An 18,178-nucleotide genomic window follows, 5' to 3' on the forward strand; every position below is an offset into this window, starting at 1 on the left:
TAATTCATATTTTACATTAAATTTTAACAATCTAATTATTAAATTAAAAATTCTTATACACAAGTAATTCACGTATAAGTGTCAGCAAGCCTCAAAAAATAAAAATAAAAATCTTGGTGATTGGGCAAAATACTCCTTTACATTACGTGAACCATAAAAAAAATGATATACAAAATAAGCTCTCTGTGTGTAGAAACACATACACTGTGATTATTTCTTTTTGTTACACTCTGAATTTATTTATCTCACTTGGATTTTATTTTGTTTTCTATGGTTGTCACTCTTGGATTTATGATCAGATGATTTAGATCGATCATCACAGTTTACAACACGACTCCTGATGATATGAATCAGAGATAGCATAGGCGGCACGCGGATAAAGCAGAATAAAACCTTCCGTTTATTTAATTATTATTTATTTTCATTTTTATTTAAATTACATCTCCTTTTAATTTCATGTTTATTTTATATTAAAAACACATAAAAAAAAAATAAAACCATAAGTTTTATTTGATCCTTTTTAACTCTTTCAGCACTAAGCTAAGTTTTGATTGATGAAGATGGACGAGATACTATGAAATGAAATTCAACGGTACATGTTTCATATGCAATATAATAAAACTTATAATCAAATATATCTTATTTTATTCTATTTAAATACTTCCCTTTTTCGTTTTTCCTTTGCTTAAGATGAGATAAAATCCTATACCAAAAAAAAAAAAAATGAGACAAAATCAATTTGTATTCTGTTATAAAATATTTAAAATAATATTTTCATCATATTTCATGTGTATCATATTTTATTTCATTCATTATTAAATAATCAAACATAACCTTAATTAAAAGCTTCTTTATGCATTAAAATAATAAAAATTTAATTTAAATATTTAAATTATATTTACTAGTTTAAAATTAATTTAACAAACACATACATTAATAAATATATTAAATTTAAAATTTTAATTATTTAATCAATAAACATCTAAATTATTTTAAATAAGTATAATTAATTAATAAATAATTTTGATTAAATTTATTGTCCCTCAAATTTTATCTATTAATTTTTAATTGAATAATTTTAGTCTATTAATATTATTATCTAGTTGTGGATTTCGGTATTTCTTAATAAAAATTAAATTGTTGTTATTTACATTAGGCTAATGTAAATAAAGTAATAATGTAACCCATAACATAAATGTTAATGTATTAGTGACATGATGTAATGATGTGATACTTAATTATATATATATATATATATATATATATATATATATATATATATATATATATATATATATATATATATCAAAATTGATAGAAATAGTAGTTGGATTTAAGAGCGAATGTGAATTAGATCATTAAAAATATTTATCAACAGAAAATGTTTAAAAAATGGATTAGAAAAATCAAAAGACAAATCCTTACCCTCAAACATAATATTTATATTTTTGAAAGTTATAATATATATACTTTTGATGGAAATCAAAATTATACTTATATTTACTATTAAATAAAAATAAATTTATTATTTTAATATTAATAATATAATTGATAAATTAATACTAAATTATTAATTATAGACAATATTACTATTATTATTAGTATATTATAGATAAATTAATAATTTTTAAAAAATATATTAAATATAAATATTTAAGAAGAAGATTAATTAAAAATATTTAATATAAATATTGAAAATTTATATATTTTAATAACTAAAAATTATATTTATATTATATATTTTTAATTATCTCTCTTCTTATATATTTATGTTTTATTTAATATATTTATATTTTGATAATATATATATATATATATATATATATATTTATTTATTTATTTATTTATATATTTTGAAAGATTGATAAAAGTATATTAATGTATATTAACTCATCTTTATTAAATTATTAATTTATTTATTAATACAAATAATATACATAAATCTTGTTATTTAGTAGTAATAAATATATATTTATGGATAGATAAATAAAATTATAATAATACTAATTTAAATAAGTCGATAACTGTATAATTTTAAAATATTACAAAATATGTGTGTAATTTTAGTTTTATTAAAAATATATATTATAATTTTATTTATGTTTAAAATTAAAAATATTATTAATGAAGGTAAAAATTTATAAGTTCTAATATAATTTTTAAATGTTTTAAGATTTTCGCCATGATATATATATATATATATATATATATATATATATATATATATATATATATATATAATTCACTTTAAGCATTTTACTTATAATTACTAGTCGGATTTAGACATTTTATACTTCTATTTATTTTCTATGAAAAGGTTAAAAATAATTGTATACCAATTATAATAAGAGAAGAGAAAGAATAAAAAAAAGATAATTATATGAGTAGTAAAAAAAAATTATCTATAATAAAAATATCAAGTTAAAAGACTAAAACAGAAAAATAAAGATTTTCATTGATTTATTTTTTAAAAAAGTCATGAAAGATGAAATGATTCCATTAAAATGGAGGACTAAAAGCAGTCAGATATAAAAGTATTTTCTTTATGTACAAGATGAGAAAGGCAACAACAAAGAAAAAATAAAACTAAGATAAGCAACAAAAAAGGGCTTCACTAGGTTTGCCTAACACACCATTCGTCGAAGACGACTTCAATGCTTCCCTGGACCGTCATCAATCGAAGATCAGCAAGAGTTTGTGTTAGTCGAGAAGAGTGCACACTTGAGAGTGTTGAGAAGAGATGTGATATCAGTCGAGAGGGTTTGTTTCCAGATGAGTGTGTGCTCGTGAGTTGAAAGAATTTGGCTTCATTTCTACATTCGTCAATAGAAAACCTGAGGTAGAATACTTTAGTAATTTTATTTCTACATCGATCACCCACAAAATTAATGTAAAATTGTTTACATTTATATTATTTTTTTTTCAAAAAATTAATGTAAATATGCTTATATTTTTTATTTATTTATAAAATTGTCACCGTATTTTTTATTCACTATCATTTTTATTAGAATCGATGTAGATATAATAAAGTTGAATAGTATTTTTCTAGTGGTGTGAATGGTTAACAGCTGTCATCAAAATCAATCGATACAATCTCAACACGCGTGCAGTCTTCAAGCTGTGAGTTCTATATATGGTGACAAGGAGTATCTTTACAGAGAAATTTTTTGAGCACGAGATACTTCTCAATGTGTGCATGTGTCTTGTGTATATATGTTATGAAGGAATATGAGGGAATGAGAAAAGGGTTTATCACTTTATCTTAACAATTTGATTTCATATTAAATTTAAGCAAGATGAAATAAACTTTAAAAATTTTCTCATATATATGTTCTTATTTGATACATGCTTTTTTATTTATGTTTTTTTTGGTGTAATTCTTCTATTTATTATATATAAAACATATATATTGTTCTGATGCATTCATTAAATACTTTTAATTATTAATAAAATGGATGTTAAATGACTATATTTTTAATGTTTGAATATTTTTTAACATTTTATTTTATTCCCTTGCCTAAGACATTACTTAAAATTTGAGAAAAATTAAAAACCCAAAGATTAATGATATGTTGCTACTATTATTGTGGATATGAGCGTAAAAGACACCAAGTTCAAGATTTCACACATGATTTATTGTATCTTTAGTTTTCTTTAGCCTTCATTTAACTGGTTGCCAAATTGATTAAACTGGAGTTCCCGACAACACTGCTACCCATAACTTTTTCGACTTTAAAATGTTTGTGGCATATGTAGTTAGTCAGAAACCATATCTACAAACTGATATATCTATGCCACAATCGATGTCAAAATATAAAACTCGCCTAAACTTTTTAGTTAACAAAAAAAAAGTGAACAAACTATCACTATAATCACAGCTTTATTTTAATAACAACCACTTTTATTTTCCTTTTTAAATAAAGAAAATTTATTTAAAATAACATTACTTATTAATTTTAAATTATATCTTTATTTATGTTTATTTCTTAAAACATTTTATTACTCATGATAAAAGATATATAATAAAGTCATATAAGGAAATTAAAAATAATTTCAGTATCCGTTTATTGATCGAGGTTCATGCTACAAAATAGTGGAAGCACTGCATTAATTGCTCATACAATTAAAAGATGAATTTCAATTTGCTCTCTCTTAATTGAATTTGGTTTGTGTTTATAGGGGTGAAAATAAAAAGATGGAAAAGAAATAGTAATATTAAATAAAAATATAATTTATAAGCATGCGCACGTCTTTAAAGTAAAAAAGACTACTTTTACTAAATAAACACGACAATGAAAAAAGCTTTGTTATTTGTTGTATGTTTACTGAGATAATCATAAATTAAGCATACGTCAAACAATGAAAGAAAACTATGGATAAGAGGGGAGGAACAAACAAATACACGATATATTATTGATATGAAATGTTTGTAAAGTTACGATAAACTTATTTCTATGCAAGGATTAGTTATATTAGCACATTAATATTTTCCTAAACTAAGTGATTTTGTATTTGTGAATGTCTAATTAAATCGGGTTTTGAAAATGGAGAATGTAATTATCTTTTTCAGTATATATTGGGCACATGTACGATAAGTACAATTCAGAGCAACACAGTTGACGGGCCATTTGCCATTTGCAACTGCGGCATAAAACATCTGCCTTTCACTATCCGCATGCGCATGCAAACGTGTGTAGGAATGTATCTGTTCCGACTTTGTCCTTCAAAATTTAAATTAAATTATGGAATAATGCTATTTTCCATTTCCAACAAGAAAGTGTGATACAATTCGATCCACCCCTTCACCATTCTAAGGTGGTGTCAATTCTTTCAACTGATCATCTACAATCTACAACTCTATTCACTTGTGGGAGTCACACTCACAGTACTCGATCTTTTCCACTCCACCAAACGCCGCAAGAATTGCTCAACCTGTATATGTGGGAATAAAGATAATATTATTATATTATGTTTTTATTTTAAGACTCACCATTCACAATAAAGATATAAAAGATTGATCACGCGTGAATGATAATATGGATCTAATGGACTTGCCTCTGATGGATCTTGCAAGGTATAGGACGCATCGGTTTCTTTTGGAACTCTAGAAACAAGAATCCCAATTCCTTGACCCCTACTGCGCAAAACCTGATAATCATATTATATCCATAATGCTAACAAGTCAGTTAACATATGCAGGTGAAAATGATATATATATATATATATAGAATATATACTTTTAACTAAACTAGCTAACTAGGTGGAGGCATTTATTACCTTAAAAGCATCCTCATCAGTTCGATCATCACCAATATAGATTGGAAACACATCATTCGAATTATCGTATCCTAGAAATATGCAAATAATATAATAGTGAATCAGGACATACGTATATATATATATATATGTTTATAACTATAAGGTAGGTGTCAAAGTAAGGCTACTTCAATTTGCATGAGTGGAGTATATATACTCACCTAAGGATTCTAACAAAAATTCAAGAGCCTTGCCCTTGTCCCATTTGATGGTTGGACGAATCTCTAGCACTTTTCTTCCTTGGGTTAGCTTAAGTTGTGGGTACTCATTCAGCACCAATCTAACTTTCTCCGCCAACGCTGCCCAACTCTAAAGACAAAACAGAGGGGGTAAAAATGGTTAAATAGATACAAATGTGGTTAACGACAATTAATGTGTATTTTTATTTTATTTTTGCGTGTGCGTGTGGATTTGGTAATTGTGTTAATTCAGCAATTATATGGTATGTTGACCGCTACCTTTTCGTCAACACAACGGAAGTGCACGGATAAGCAAAACTTGTTGTTCTCAACCTTAGACCCTGGGACACACTTTGTTTTTTCCAACAAGATCTTGTACACCTGCCATTATTTTTTACAACGTATGACGTGGTTAATCTCTTGTGTGCCAATTTGGCGGAAATTCAATATATACAAGTTTGCGTTGTAAAAAATAAAAACGAACCTCATCGATCATGGGCAGGAATTGACTCGCTGGTTGGAACGAAACTGTTTTATTATTATCCTGAAACAAAGCAACAAATGGCCAAGCTAAGCAGCAAGAACAGAAGCAAATAATCTTCAACACATTAAATAGTTTCAGAAACTCTCTCTCACTTGCTTTGGACTTTGGATTTTTGTTGGCCCTTTGATGTCCATGCCATGGCTTCCAGCGTAGTACAGTTCTGCCAATTTTACAAAGTCATATACCTGAAAGAAAAAATATATATATGTTTATGATAATAATTAATAAATAATCACTTCCAAGTCATTTTTTGTATTTTGTTGCTTTGAAGAAAATGTACCTTGTCCCTGCACCTTCCGGTCACGATTGCTGTGGGGAAATGTCTTGCTATGCCCTTAAGCGTCGCTCTCATCTAATTTGACAAAACAAGGACGCAAATTAGTGACAAACATAAGGTCTATTCAATGGATGTGGATAAAAGAGACAAGTGGGAAGAAAAGAAAAACCTTTCTAGTCATGAAAGCTTTATCTGGATCTGCAACAATAGGGGAGAGAGTTCCATCGTAGTCAAGAAAAACTACAATCTGCTTTCCTTTGGAGCTATGCAATATTTGTTCAAAGGTGTTGAGAGCTGAAGGATGATAAAGCTGTTGCAAAATAGAAGCAGAGTGAGATGAGCAGCTAGCATTAAAAGGACTTATAATTATGATAAAGCACATATTCATTCACATGTGATATGTTGTGCTTACAATCCAAGATTTTTTTTCTTGGGTTTCTGATTTAACACGAGTAGGGGAAGAAGCTCTCATTGAATCAATCCAAGCGCTAACTTTAGCACCTTCCAACCTTTTGACAAGATTTTTACGGGGCATGCCCCAAAAGCCACCAAGCACAGCCAGCGATTCTGGCACTGTTCCACTTGGTAAGACGGGTGAGTTTGAAATGGACGCTGCCACAGCAATCAACGTGTTAATAACCTCATGACTCACCACATTTTGGTTCCTCATCGTATCTATCTTTAGATACCTTAATACAAACTTTGTGTATAGGGAAATTGGAAAGGGAGCGAGGGGTGTGGAGAAGAACAGAGAAGAGAGGAGAAGGCGATTATGGTACGTGGCTTGTTACTCTGCTGAATAAGGCCTTTTATAGAATGAAAAAAGTTGCGGGGAGAAAAAATCAGAATAGGTTACACTAGTTGGCTTTGCCTAGCCAAGTCACGAATGAGCCAGGTGTGTCTGGTCAATTTATAAACTTAGGCTTCACGGCACAAACCGACGAAATAACCACTTCTCTTTCCTACTTCTTGTACTTTTCAGCAACATATACTAAATATGCAAAATGGAGGGGCCACCATGATTCCACAGCTACCTCCTTTTTTATTTTCTTTTTCTCCTGTAAATATAGTGTGTGTGTGTGTCTGTGCACAATAATTTGGAACCTTCACTGCAAGGATCGCGTAGTTTCGTTACATTTACCACTTATTATACTTCCAAGTTAAAAGGACACCACATTTCCACGCTTCTCTTTATTGTTTTGTCAGAAAAGATTCTTAGGTGAATATGAGGTTTAAGTTAGTTAGTTTTACTTGCTAAAGTCAATAATCAATAATCCATATACTTTAACAAAATAATGGAACAGTAGTACACGGAAATTTTTAGATTAATTAACGATAAGAAAATCAGGGTTTTGGGTTTGACCGGAAGAGTAATTGAATGATGAAACAGAAAGGAGTTTTTGCTGTTTTTGCACAGTGCAAAGCATGACCTTGCCAAATAGGACTCTCGGTTGCACTAGCTTAGGAAGTGGGGAAGGACCACATAATTTACCCCACCCTAATAATTTTTATTGTCTTCACCTTCATGAGGTAACAAATGCCAGCTAAGATGTATGAATCTTGCTAACCATATTATGCATGTGGATAAAGATTACGCTCAGGTGGTTCAACCAAAAAAGCAAAAACTTAGGACAATAATATAATATGCTTCCATAATGGTACTGGAATATTAATTCTGAGAGAAAATATAAACTTAGCTAATGAAAACATAACGTCCATTTGCAAAATTGAGAGAGAAACAGACGATGGAAAATCGGTATTTATAATAGGTTAATATTTTGCTTGTGCAATCTTTAGCAAATACTTTGAAGACCAACATTTAAAAAAAAGAAATTGTCATTATTTTGGAAAAAGACAATAAGGCCATAGGAATCAAGCTTGAGTTAACGTTTGAGACATTCATTTATTTCCCTCTTTATCCGCATTCTTTATTTTGTATTCTGTAGGTAACGACATTTCCAACTTGAGTTTTTTTCTTGTTTGATATTTTTATATATGTGGTACTAGAACTTACAATATAGGTGCAATAAACACATTCTTGGCATATGAGGTATGAACCAATGTCCAATAATCGCCCCCTGTATAGTTTCAGTTCAAACAAGCAGCCCCTACCTACCTTGTCTAAGTATAGCACACTTCAAAACTAGGGGCATGACCGCATGATTACTTTATTTTTCTTCTTGTCCTTCTTAATTCTCAATCGTCTTCCATCAATAATGCAAATGATAGCCGGTTAATATATAGTTATTTACATATCATGTAGCCCATTCGCCTTTTTTTTTTTGCCGTTCTTGGAGTATCCACTGCCGACAGCAGTGACTAATCTCTTCACTACGTTGGAGGCACCTCAAAGGGTGGAGTATCCACTGCCGACAGTGGTGACTAATCTCCTCGCTACGTTGGAAGCACCTCAAAGGGTGGGATAGCTGACCCCAAAATTTAACGCGGCTGCATACACAAGGCAGGATTCGAACCCCTGACCTTGCTTAAGCGTGGATCAACCCCTACCGCTGAACCACACGCTTGGGGTTCCCATTCGCCTTTTAGTTCACGCTTTCCTTTGTTGACTGTTGAGCTATTACCACTTCCACCTTTCAAATTTGATTTTTTTGTTGAGCAATTACCACTTTCACGTATCAAAATTCATTTTCCTAAAAATAAATCTTATTAGATTTATTCTACTTATGTTTATATTAAATTTTAATAATTTAATCATTGAATTAAAAGTATTTATATATAAATTAAGTTTATAAATTTTAAAAAAAAATTAAGAAATTATTTAATATTTAATTTCGTTAATTTAAATTGATAGATATTTAAAACAAAATATTTTATACGTCAAATTAGTTTTATATAACAAAATATCACGTGATTTTTAAATTTTTTAAAAATTATAAACTTGACCTATATATTAAAGAATTTTAATTCAACGGTTGAATCGCTAAAATATAATGTAAAACATAAATTATTAAATGAAGAGAGGAAAAAGTCAGGATCTATTCACACAAATTGTTAAAGCTAGTAAAATTATAAATTTAATAACTTTTTTTATAAAACGCGCAAATTAAAATGTTTTAACCGTTAAATTATATATATGATATTACACTTCTTATTATTATGCGTATCGAATTTCACATAATATGAATTCGTCGAATTTCACATAATATGAATTCATCTAGATATGTGATTAACCGATGATACTTAAATATATTTGAACATCATATTATTTATTTTTATAAAAATAAGAATGATAATGATGACAGCAGATTTAAGCTTAAAGCTATGTGAATACTACTCGATCCTCCTACTTGAATATCATATTATACATTGAAATAAAGTGATATGATGAATTATCAAATAATTTAAAAATTATATGAAATTCCATATACTCCAACTAATCATTAAATAAATCAAATAATTAAATTGATTAAATTTACATTCTATAAAAAAATTATTGAATGTATATTGATATAATTTTACTATATATTAAGCCATCTTAATAATAGAAGTTTATCATTAAAGTTATTATTAACAAGTTTTTTATTTAAGAAATTAAAATGTTGATGAAATGCTTTAATTTTTAAAAAAATTTTAAAATACTTTTGAATAACTTTTTTAAATCATGTGAGTTTCAATTTCTTTTATAACATCAAATTTAATCAATAATAAAAGGGGTAGTTACGAAGAATGAATTAATAAAAAAAAATTGCTACTGCACATTTCATTTCAATTTCAAACCTACTGAATGAATGAACGAATTGTCACGAAATAATTTAATAATTATATTATTAGTATGAAATTTTTATAATTTTTATAAATTTTGTTGATGTCAAATATCTCTCGCAGAAAATTTGACTAATTATTTTTTATGGATCTCTTCATTCAATTATTTTTTTATCCACATAATTTGAATCCATTACTTTTTTAAGATGAGTTTAACTCAAACTAATGACTACTTATTAGTATCAAATTCATATGTGACTGTTCCAAAGAAGTTACACTCAACTTGAGCGAAATTAATTTTATAAAAGATAAAAAAATTCATGAGTTCATTAAAAGAAAAAATCAAATGGTTTGCATGGCTCGAGTAAAATAAAATATATTAAAAAGTGGCATAGTTTTCGTCTTGCAGATTTTTGTTCTTTCCATATTCACAATTTCGTAGCCTAGCTACCTACAGTCAAAACTGGTGGCCTTGGAGATTCTTCCGGTGAAATTAACTTCCTTGTCAAAACGAGGCTATATTAATTCAAAATTCAAACTTGGGTTTTATTCTCATTTTTCCATATTGATCATTATTAGTTTGTTATACAGATGAAATAAGGTACTGTGAAAGAAGTTTCGCAAGCTAATCAAAGAGTTTGACGGGAAGGGTGCTCGTGATTCGGTTTGAATCAATATCTCGAGTGAAAAAGTCATTCGATCCAAATATTAAAACAAAGTGCGATATTAATTCAGTTTAAAAGATTTTTTATCTCTATAAAATTACAATTTGAATTGGTTTGAATTACAACATTTTAATTGTCCATATTGAACATTATTTTCAAAATACGTTTAAAAAATGTATGCCAATCAATCAATTAATAATTATCTTAAAACATGGTTTTCTTTTTCCTTAAGAAATAAGAACATCTATATTTGTTTACGGTGAAATTCATTCGTGGACCCTTTATATTTAAACTAGCACGTAAATGGTTTCAATTTTGGTATTTAATTTAAGAACAGAAAATGGAGTAGGCAGATTTAGTAATTACTTGTTTCTAAAGATTCTTCAATAATTAACAAGCAATAATTTCCAGACATATAAATGCCAAGATGAACAGAATGGATAATTGAAATATTTGCAATACAAATCATGATTCAACTTGCATACTGTTCCAGAATTACAATGCCAAAGTAATATAACTTCATGGATTAAAAGAGATAAACTAAGAGAACTACACTAATTCTACTCGTAAAAAGCAAGAGAAAAGTGGCCGAGAATTAGTCATACCCAAAAACGATTCTGTGCACGAAACACTAGTGGAAAAAGAGGCTTTTACGTCACCTAAATGACGTCAGAAAATGGCACCACCGACGTTATAAAAACGCGGTGGCATGAACCGTAATTTTGGTAGATTATTTACGTCGATCCTAACTAGGTCTGACATAAATTTTAACATCCTAACTGGGTCCGTCAGAAAAAGTGGCGTCGGAAAAAAAATCCGTCGAAAATAATTTTTTCGACGGAAAATTCCGTCAAAAAATTCTGTCAGAAATTTCTGACAGAAAAATTCGTCGAAAATTGCTGTCAAAATTTCTGACGAAAAAATCCATCGGAAATTGCTGTCAAAATTTTTGACAGAAAAATCCGTCAGAAATTATAATTTTTTTAATTTTAATAAATTTATTAATGTAACAACTCTCATATTTGGCCTCTCAAGAGTTCTATAATATTTCACTGTTTAGCGTGTTTTATCCTTACTTGTGCAATTTCTGGGAGACTTCCCAGAAGGTCACCCATCTCAGTACTACTCTAGGTCAAGCACGCTTAACTTTGAAGTTCTGATGAGTAAGCTACCGAAATGTCTATGTATGTTGTCAGTATAACTTGTACAAATTAATTCATTTAAGTCATCCTCAAATATACAATCTCATATTTGTACTATAATAATAATATATAATAATTTTATATTACGAATAATAATAATAATAATAATAATAATATATTTAATTATTCTTTATTTATATGTACTTACTTTTATAATTAACATCTACTTATTTTTATTTAAAATTATAATTTAAATTATTTAATTTTATAATTTATAATGATAATATAATTTATAAAATTATAAATATTTATTTATTACATACTTAGAAATTAAATTTTAATATTTTAAATAAATTATTAATTAATTCAATATATTTATTTACCTTAAATCAAACATATAAAATTCAAAAAAATGTATTTATCCTTATTTTTTTCTAATTATCAACTATTAATAAAATACTAACTTAAAATCTTATCTAATTATATATAATATTTTCATATCAAATTTAAAATCAGATATTAGTTATACAAAAATATTAAGATCATATAGTAAATTGTCAATAAGATTTTAGTTAAATAATTTAAAATAATTAATATTTCAATTATATTGTTAATTAGCAAATAATTTATTCTAAAACTAATTAATTTTTTTATATTAATTATTAGTAAAATTTAATAACTTTTAATTTAACAATTAATTGAATCGATGAAATTCAACACACCATGAGTTATTGAGCGGAATAACTTTACCAAGAGTTAATTTGTAAGTTATCTTAAATCAAACATATAAAATTCAAAAAATGTATTTATCCATGTTTTATTTTTTAATTATCAACCATTAATAAAATACTAACTTAAAATCTTATCTAATTATATCATAATATTTTCATATCAAATTTAAAACCAGTTCTTACATTTTCGACAAATATAAATTTGTCTGAAATATTCTATCAATAATATAGCTTTTCCTACAAAAATTTTCTCATCAAAAATATAAATTTTTCGACAGATTTAATTTTGTTTTATAAGAAATCATCTTCGATTAATATAACATTTTGTATATATGATTTAAGAGTAAAAGATTTTCAATTTAACGGTTGAATTTAAAAAATTCACATTTAATATAAAGTTATTGAACGGTGTAACATTTAGTAAAATTTATACCATTGTAATTATAACCCCCCTCATATATATATATATGTGTGCGTGTGCGTGTCTATATATATATATGTGTGTGTGTGTGTGTGTCTATATATATATATATGATTTAAGAATAAAAGTTTTTTAATTTAACGGTTGAATTTACAAAATTCACATTTAATATAATGTTATTGAGCGGTGTAACACTTAATAAAATTTATATCATTGTAATTATAACCCCCCTCATATATATATATATATATATATATATATATATATATATATATTAAATGCGACTTTTACAATGTATTACACCGCTCAATAACTTTATATTAAATGTGAATTTGGTAAATCCAACTGTTAGATTGAAAGTTCATATCTCTTATAGATTATATATACAAAACTTTATATTAATCCAAGATGATTTGATACTTCATTTTTATAAAACAAAATTGATGTAATATATTCATTTCAAAATACACTAAAATATGAACACTTGGATTATCTTCCAGTTGTTGTTCAATTTTAACAAAATTTGATATACACGTATAAAGTGATATGAACTTTCAATTTAACGGTTGGATTTACAAAATTCACATTTAATATAAAGTTATAGAGCGGTATAATACTTAGTAAAAATTACACCGGTATAATTATAACCCCCTATATTATATATATATATATATATATATATATATATATATATATATATATATATATATATACACATACATATATATACAGCGACAGCTGCACGTTTGGAATAGTGAGGCACTTGCCCTCACTACTATTTGACATATACATAATTTTTTATCTAAAAAAATAATATATTTTAAAAAATAAAAATTATATTCTAATAAAATAAATATATAGATTCAGAAAAAATGTTTATTTATTTGATATCTGTCAAATTTTTGAAGGAAATTAATTCTCATGTGATACAAAAAAATTTCTTAATAATGAATTAATTTTAAAAAAAAGTTTAATTATAATATATATATGTATATATATATATATATATATATGTCTTAATATTCACATATATAATGTAATATATTAAAATAAATAATTTTTTGATAAAATAAAATTTGTAGCATGCATGTTTATCTTTTGTGTTTTTTATTTATTGTATACGTTGATTGAAAAAATCAAAATAGTAAAATTGTATACATTGATTAAAAAAATCAAAATAAGAAAAATCATAAGATTTATATTCCATTTATAATTGTTATTATAAGATATATTTTAAAATAAATTATCATCTAAAAATATATATTAGATATTAAAAAAATATTTATATCATAAATAAATTAAACTTTATTTTTATAAATTTAACATATAGATTTTTATATTTTTAATAGTGTTAAATTATTATAAAATAAGTCTTTATGATTGTAGTTCTACCCAAACATTTAAAAATTGTCTATGATAGATAAATAAGTCATACTTAAAATATATATTTTTAATGAAAGTTAGGTTCAAACTAAGTAAATTATAATAAAATATAGTATAACCTAATTTATTTTCATCTTTAATACTAATCGTAGATATAAAAAACTTATAATAAATAATTATAATATATATTTATACCTTTAAAAGATATATAAAATTTTTAATGCTAGAAATATATATAAGAAATTAAAAATAATAAATTAAAAATAAGAAATTAAAAAAAGAAATTAAAAATAATAATTAAAAATAAGATTTTCAACGGAAAATTCCGTCGAAAATTTTCTAGCAGAAATTTCCAACGGATTTATTCTTTCGTCAGAAATTTTCGATAGACTTTTCCGTCAGAAAGTTTCTGTCAGAAATTTCCGATGGATTTATAATTCCGACGGAAATTTTCAACAGAAAATTTCTGACAGAAAATACCGTCAGAAATTTCGGACGAAAATATAAATCGTTGGAACGGAAATTTATATTTTTCTTGTAGTGAATAATGTTTGTGCTGCATTTCGAGTTTTTGAAGCTGGAGAAGGAAGTGACCAAGTCCGGATTTGGAGCTGGGTCTATCAAGCAGAACGGCCCGTTCTGCTTGCATTCGTTTTTCTTTTTTTATTTTTAAATTTTTATGACTTTTTTACGTCGAACATTGTCATGTAAGACGTAAATTTACGTCGGTTTTCGCGCCCCGACGTAAATTTACGTCTCCCGCTTCTACGTCAGACATTTTTCTGACGTAAAAACCCCTAAAATGACCGACGTAAAATGTGTATTGTGTACTAGTGAAAGCCATATGCGCAGGCGGAGAGTGCTTGAGAATTTAGTTCTAATAGTATGAATTTTTCCGACCTCGTGAAAGGCTAAGCTTTGCTTATTTATAGAGACTCTCGAGAGCAGTTATCTTTTGTATGCATGCGTCGTGGGCGTGTAACTGCTCTCCATATCAAAACACGTGTTTTAAAGTATAACTTCTCATAATCGTTCCTTCCACGTGTTTTTTATCCTTTCGACTCATTTTCTTTAACCGCTCCATTATAACTACTCAATCACCTGATAAATCTTCAGTAACTTCCATCTCTTTTTCGAGTACTTATCGATTCGATTTGATTAATGTATTCGACTATATTTCAAGTGCGAACAACTTACATTTTTTATACTTCTTAAAGCTCCTGAATATGCTTTTCGATTTACTGGATCTTCGAGCAGCCCTAACAATATTCAAAGTAAAACCAAGGAAAATAAAAAAAAAATTATTCAAAAAAATATATTTGGTTCTACAACCGTTGGTTGGATACCTGAAAAAAATTAAAAATTAAAATAGCTGTGAAACATTAAAAAGCATAACAAAACGTATAGAAAGTGCATGTGAAATGCATAATAACGTATGTGTATTAAAAAAATTTGATCAGTTTGGTTTTGTGAATTCCAACGGATAATTGATCCAACTGTTCGATTATTATACAAAAAAGCGTGGTCCAAAATAATCCAGAGGAGGTGTAAAAAAAAATTGATTCAGAGAAATTTTATTTTCATCTATTTTCAATTTTTTAATCAATTTGTGGGTTTTTTTTTATTGGATTGATAAATTCTAATTTTATGATTTAATAATGTACCTGCACGAGGGTACTCCGGTAATTTTGCTACTTCTGCTGACTCTTCGTCTTCCATGATGTATCCTAGGGAAAGAGAGAGGTACCTGCAAAAGGCACTCCAATGCTTAAGTCAGTCCTCGGTCTCAGAGATATCAATGCTAATCAAATTGGTAGTTATGAAAACATACCTTTGTTTGTCACTAATCACACTTATTTATACTAACCTTAATGGGCTTAGGCCCATATGTAGGCCCATAAGAGAATCCATTAGTGTTTATCCATAATAAACAGGTTAAGTTGGATATTGTAATTAGCCGAGGACTCCTCTGTGTAGTCATATTGAGGACTCCTCGATCCTTTCTTATATTTGACCTGGTACTCATACCCTTATCTGGTATACATGCCCCCAGGATTTCAATTTTTTTAATAATTATTAATTAATAAAAAGTGAAGAAAACCTAAAAGACAAGTCGTCGCTTCGTGTGAGAAACCCTAGAGGGCAAGTGGGCTCGTCCTGTTAAGCCTTTGGTGGAGGTAGTCCCTCCTTAGGTTGAGAAGAAGAATCCTTCAAAAGACAAGGGCAAGGGCCCTATGCGTAGAACCACAGAACGCATGGAAACCGAGGCCGAGGCTGGAATGAGAGCTAAGAAACAAAAGCACTTGACCCTTTCCTTCATCGGTCCATGTACCTTGCCCTCTGCATTGACTTCGAGTAGTTTTTTGAATCCGACAATCAACACACGTGAAGTCTTCGGCCAAGAGTTTATTTTCCCGGAAGGTCGTAACTTTTCAACTATTACTTGGCCGAGAATATTTTTATATGTAAAATTTAAGTTTTCAATCATACTTGGTCGAGGACTACTATATATATATATATAAAACTTTGGCTTTCAAAAATTTTTCACAAAGGAATCTTTTATACGTACAGCTTTATGTTTCAATTATTTGGCCGAGGGCCAATATATATATATAACTTTGGCTTTCAAAACTTCTGGCCGAGAATGCTTTATACGCGAAATTTTTAGCTTTTAAACACTTGGCCGAGGACCAAAACGGTTTTCTTAACTGGCAGAGGGCCTTTTAATATGTAAAAATTTCAATTGGCCGAGGACCAAAACGGTTTTCTCAATTTTTGATTCCTTTTAATTCCTTTGACCGAGGGTATAAAACAATTTTCAACTTTCAATTGGTCGATGATTATTGTATATGAAATTTTTAGTTTTCCAACTTTCTAGCCGAGGACTAATAACGTATATAAAACAGTTTTTAGAAGTTTTTCTGGCCGAAGAGTCTTTAATAGACCGAGGGGTTTTAAATGTTCGAATTTATACTTAATCGAGTTCGTTCTTTGACCGAAGAATCTTATATGCTTAGAATCACTTAATCATTGGTATGCATTTTCACCCGAATTTGATTTTGCTTGTATACTCAATCGAGTCTACCCTTGGTCTAAGGTTTTCTCTTTGCATGCTTGACTGTGTCATCAATTGAGAGTCCTATTTTATTCCACGACTAGGCCGAGTGTGTCCTCGGCTAAAAGTCTTGAGTTCTCGTGTTCGGCTAGGTGAGTCCTTAGCCGAGGCCTTGGTTTTTCAAGCTCGTTCGAGTAGGTTCTTGGCCAAGGTCTTGATTCTTTTTTTATGCTCGACCGAGTGTGTCCTCGGCCGAGGTCTTGATTTTTTTTACATACTCGACCGAGTGTGTCTTCGGTCGAGGTTTTGATTCGTTTTTCACGCTCGACCGAGTGTGTCCCCGGCCGAGGTCTTGATTCGTTTTTCACTCTCGATCGAGTGTGTCCTCGGCCGAGGTCTTGAGTTGTTTTTCATGCTCGACCGAGTGTGTCCTCGGCCGAGGTCTTGAGTTGTTTTTCACGCTCGACCGAGTGTGTCCTCGGCCAAGGTCTTGAGTTGTTTTTCAAGCTCGACCGGGTGTGTCCTCAGCCGAGGTCTTGAGTTGTTTTTCACGCTCGACCGAGTATGTCCTCGGCCGAGGTCTTGAGTTATTTTTCAAGCTCGACCGGGTGTGTCCTCGGCTGAGGTCTTGAGTTACTTTTTCAAGTTCGACCGAGTGTGTCCTCGGTCAAGGTCTTGAGTTACTTTTTCACGCTCGACCGAGTGTGTCCTTGGCCGAGGTCTTGAGTTACTTTTTCACGCT

At 28.4% G+C, this 18,178-nt stretch overlaps 1 protein-coding gene across 1 annotated transcript; it reads right to left on the reverse strand.

Moving 5' to 3' along the window:
* Nucleotides 1-4,545: 4,545 nt before the first annotated feature.
* Nucleotides 4,546-7,196, reverse strand: LOC109810769 (putative trehalose-phosphate phosphatase J). The gene is made up of 10 exons (XM_020374325.3): nucleotides 6,729-7,196; nucleotides 6,486-6,626; nucleotides 6,320-6,391; nucleotides 6,132-6,224; nucleotides 5,980-6,039; nucleotides 5,775-5,876; nucleotides 5,478-5,625; nucleotides 5,278-5,348; nucleotides 5,056-5,148; nucleotides 4,546-4,932 (listed from the first exon to the last, which is right to left on the reverse strand). Exons 1-10 carry the CDS (start codon nucleotides 6,984-6,986, stop codon nucleotides 4,858-4,860), a joined length of 1,113 nt encoding a protein of 370 aa, XP_020229914.1. The 5' UTR covers nucleotides 6,987-7,196; the 3' UTR covers nucleotides 4,546-4,857.
* Between the last annotated feature and the right edge of the window lie 10,982 nt (nucleotides 7,197-18,178).

This window comes from Cajanus cajan, chromosome 6, assembly GCF_000230855.2.
Source record: "Cajanus cajan strain Asha chromosome 6, NIPB_CcT2T_4, whole genome shotgun sequence".
In the NCBI taxonomy this organism is placed as follows: Eukaryota; Viridiplantae; Streptophyta; class Magnoliopsida; order Fabales; family Fabaceae; genus Cajanus; species Cajanus cajan.

Excerpts from the sequence above, each read along its gene's own strand:
- LOC109810769 (XM_020374325.3), bottom strand. The coding sequence starts at position 6,986 with ATGAGGAACCAAAATGTGGTGAGTCATGAGGTTATTAACACGTTGATT. Across the intron at positions 5,349-5,477 it reads ATTTTTGTTAGAATCCTTAG|GATACGATAATTCGAATGAT; the intron begins GTGAGTATATAT and ends GCATATTTCTAG. Across the intron at positions 5,149-5,277 it reads CTGATGAGGATGCTTTTAAG|GTTTTGCGCAGTAGGGGTCA; the intron begins GTAATAAATGCC and ends TATGATTATCAG.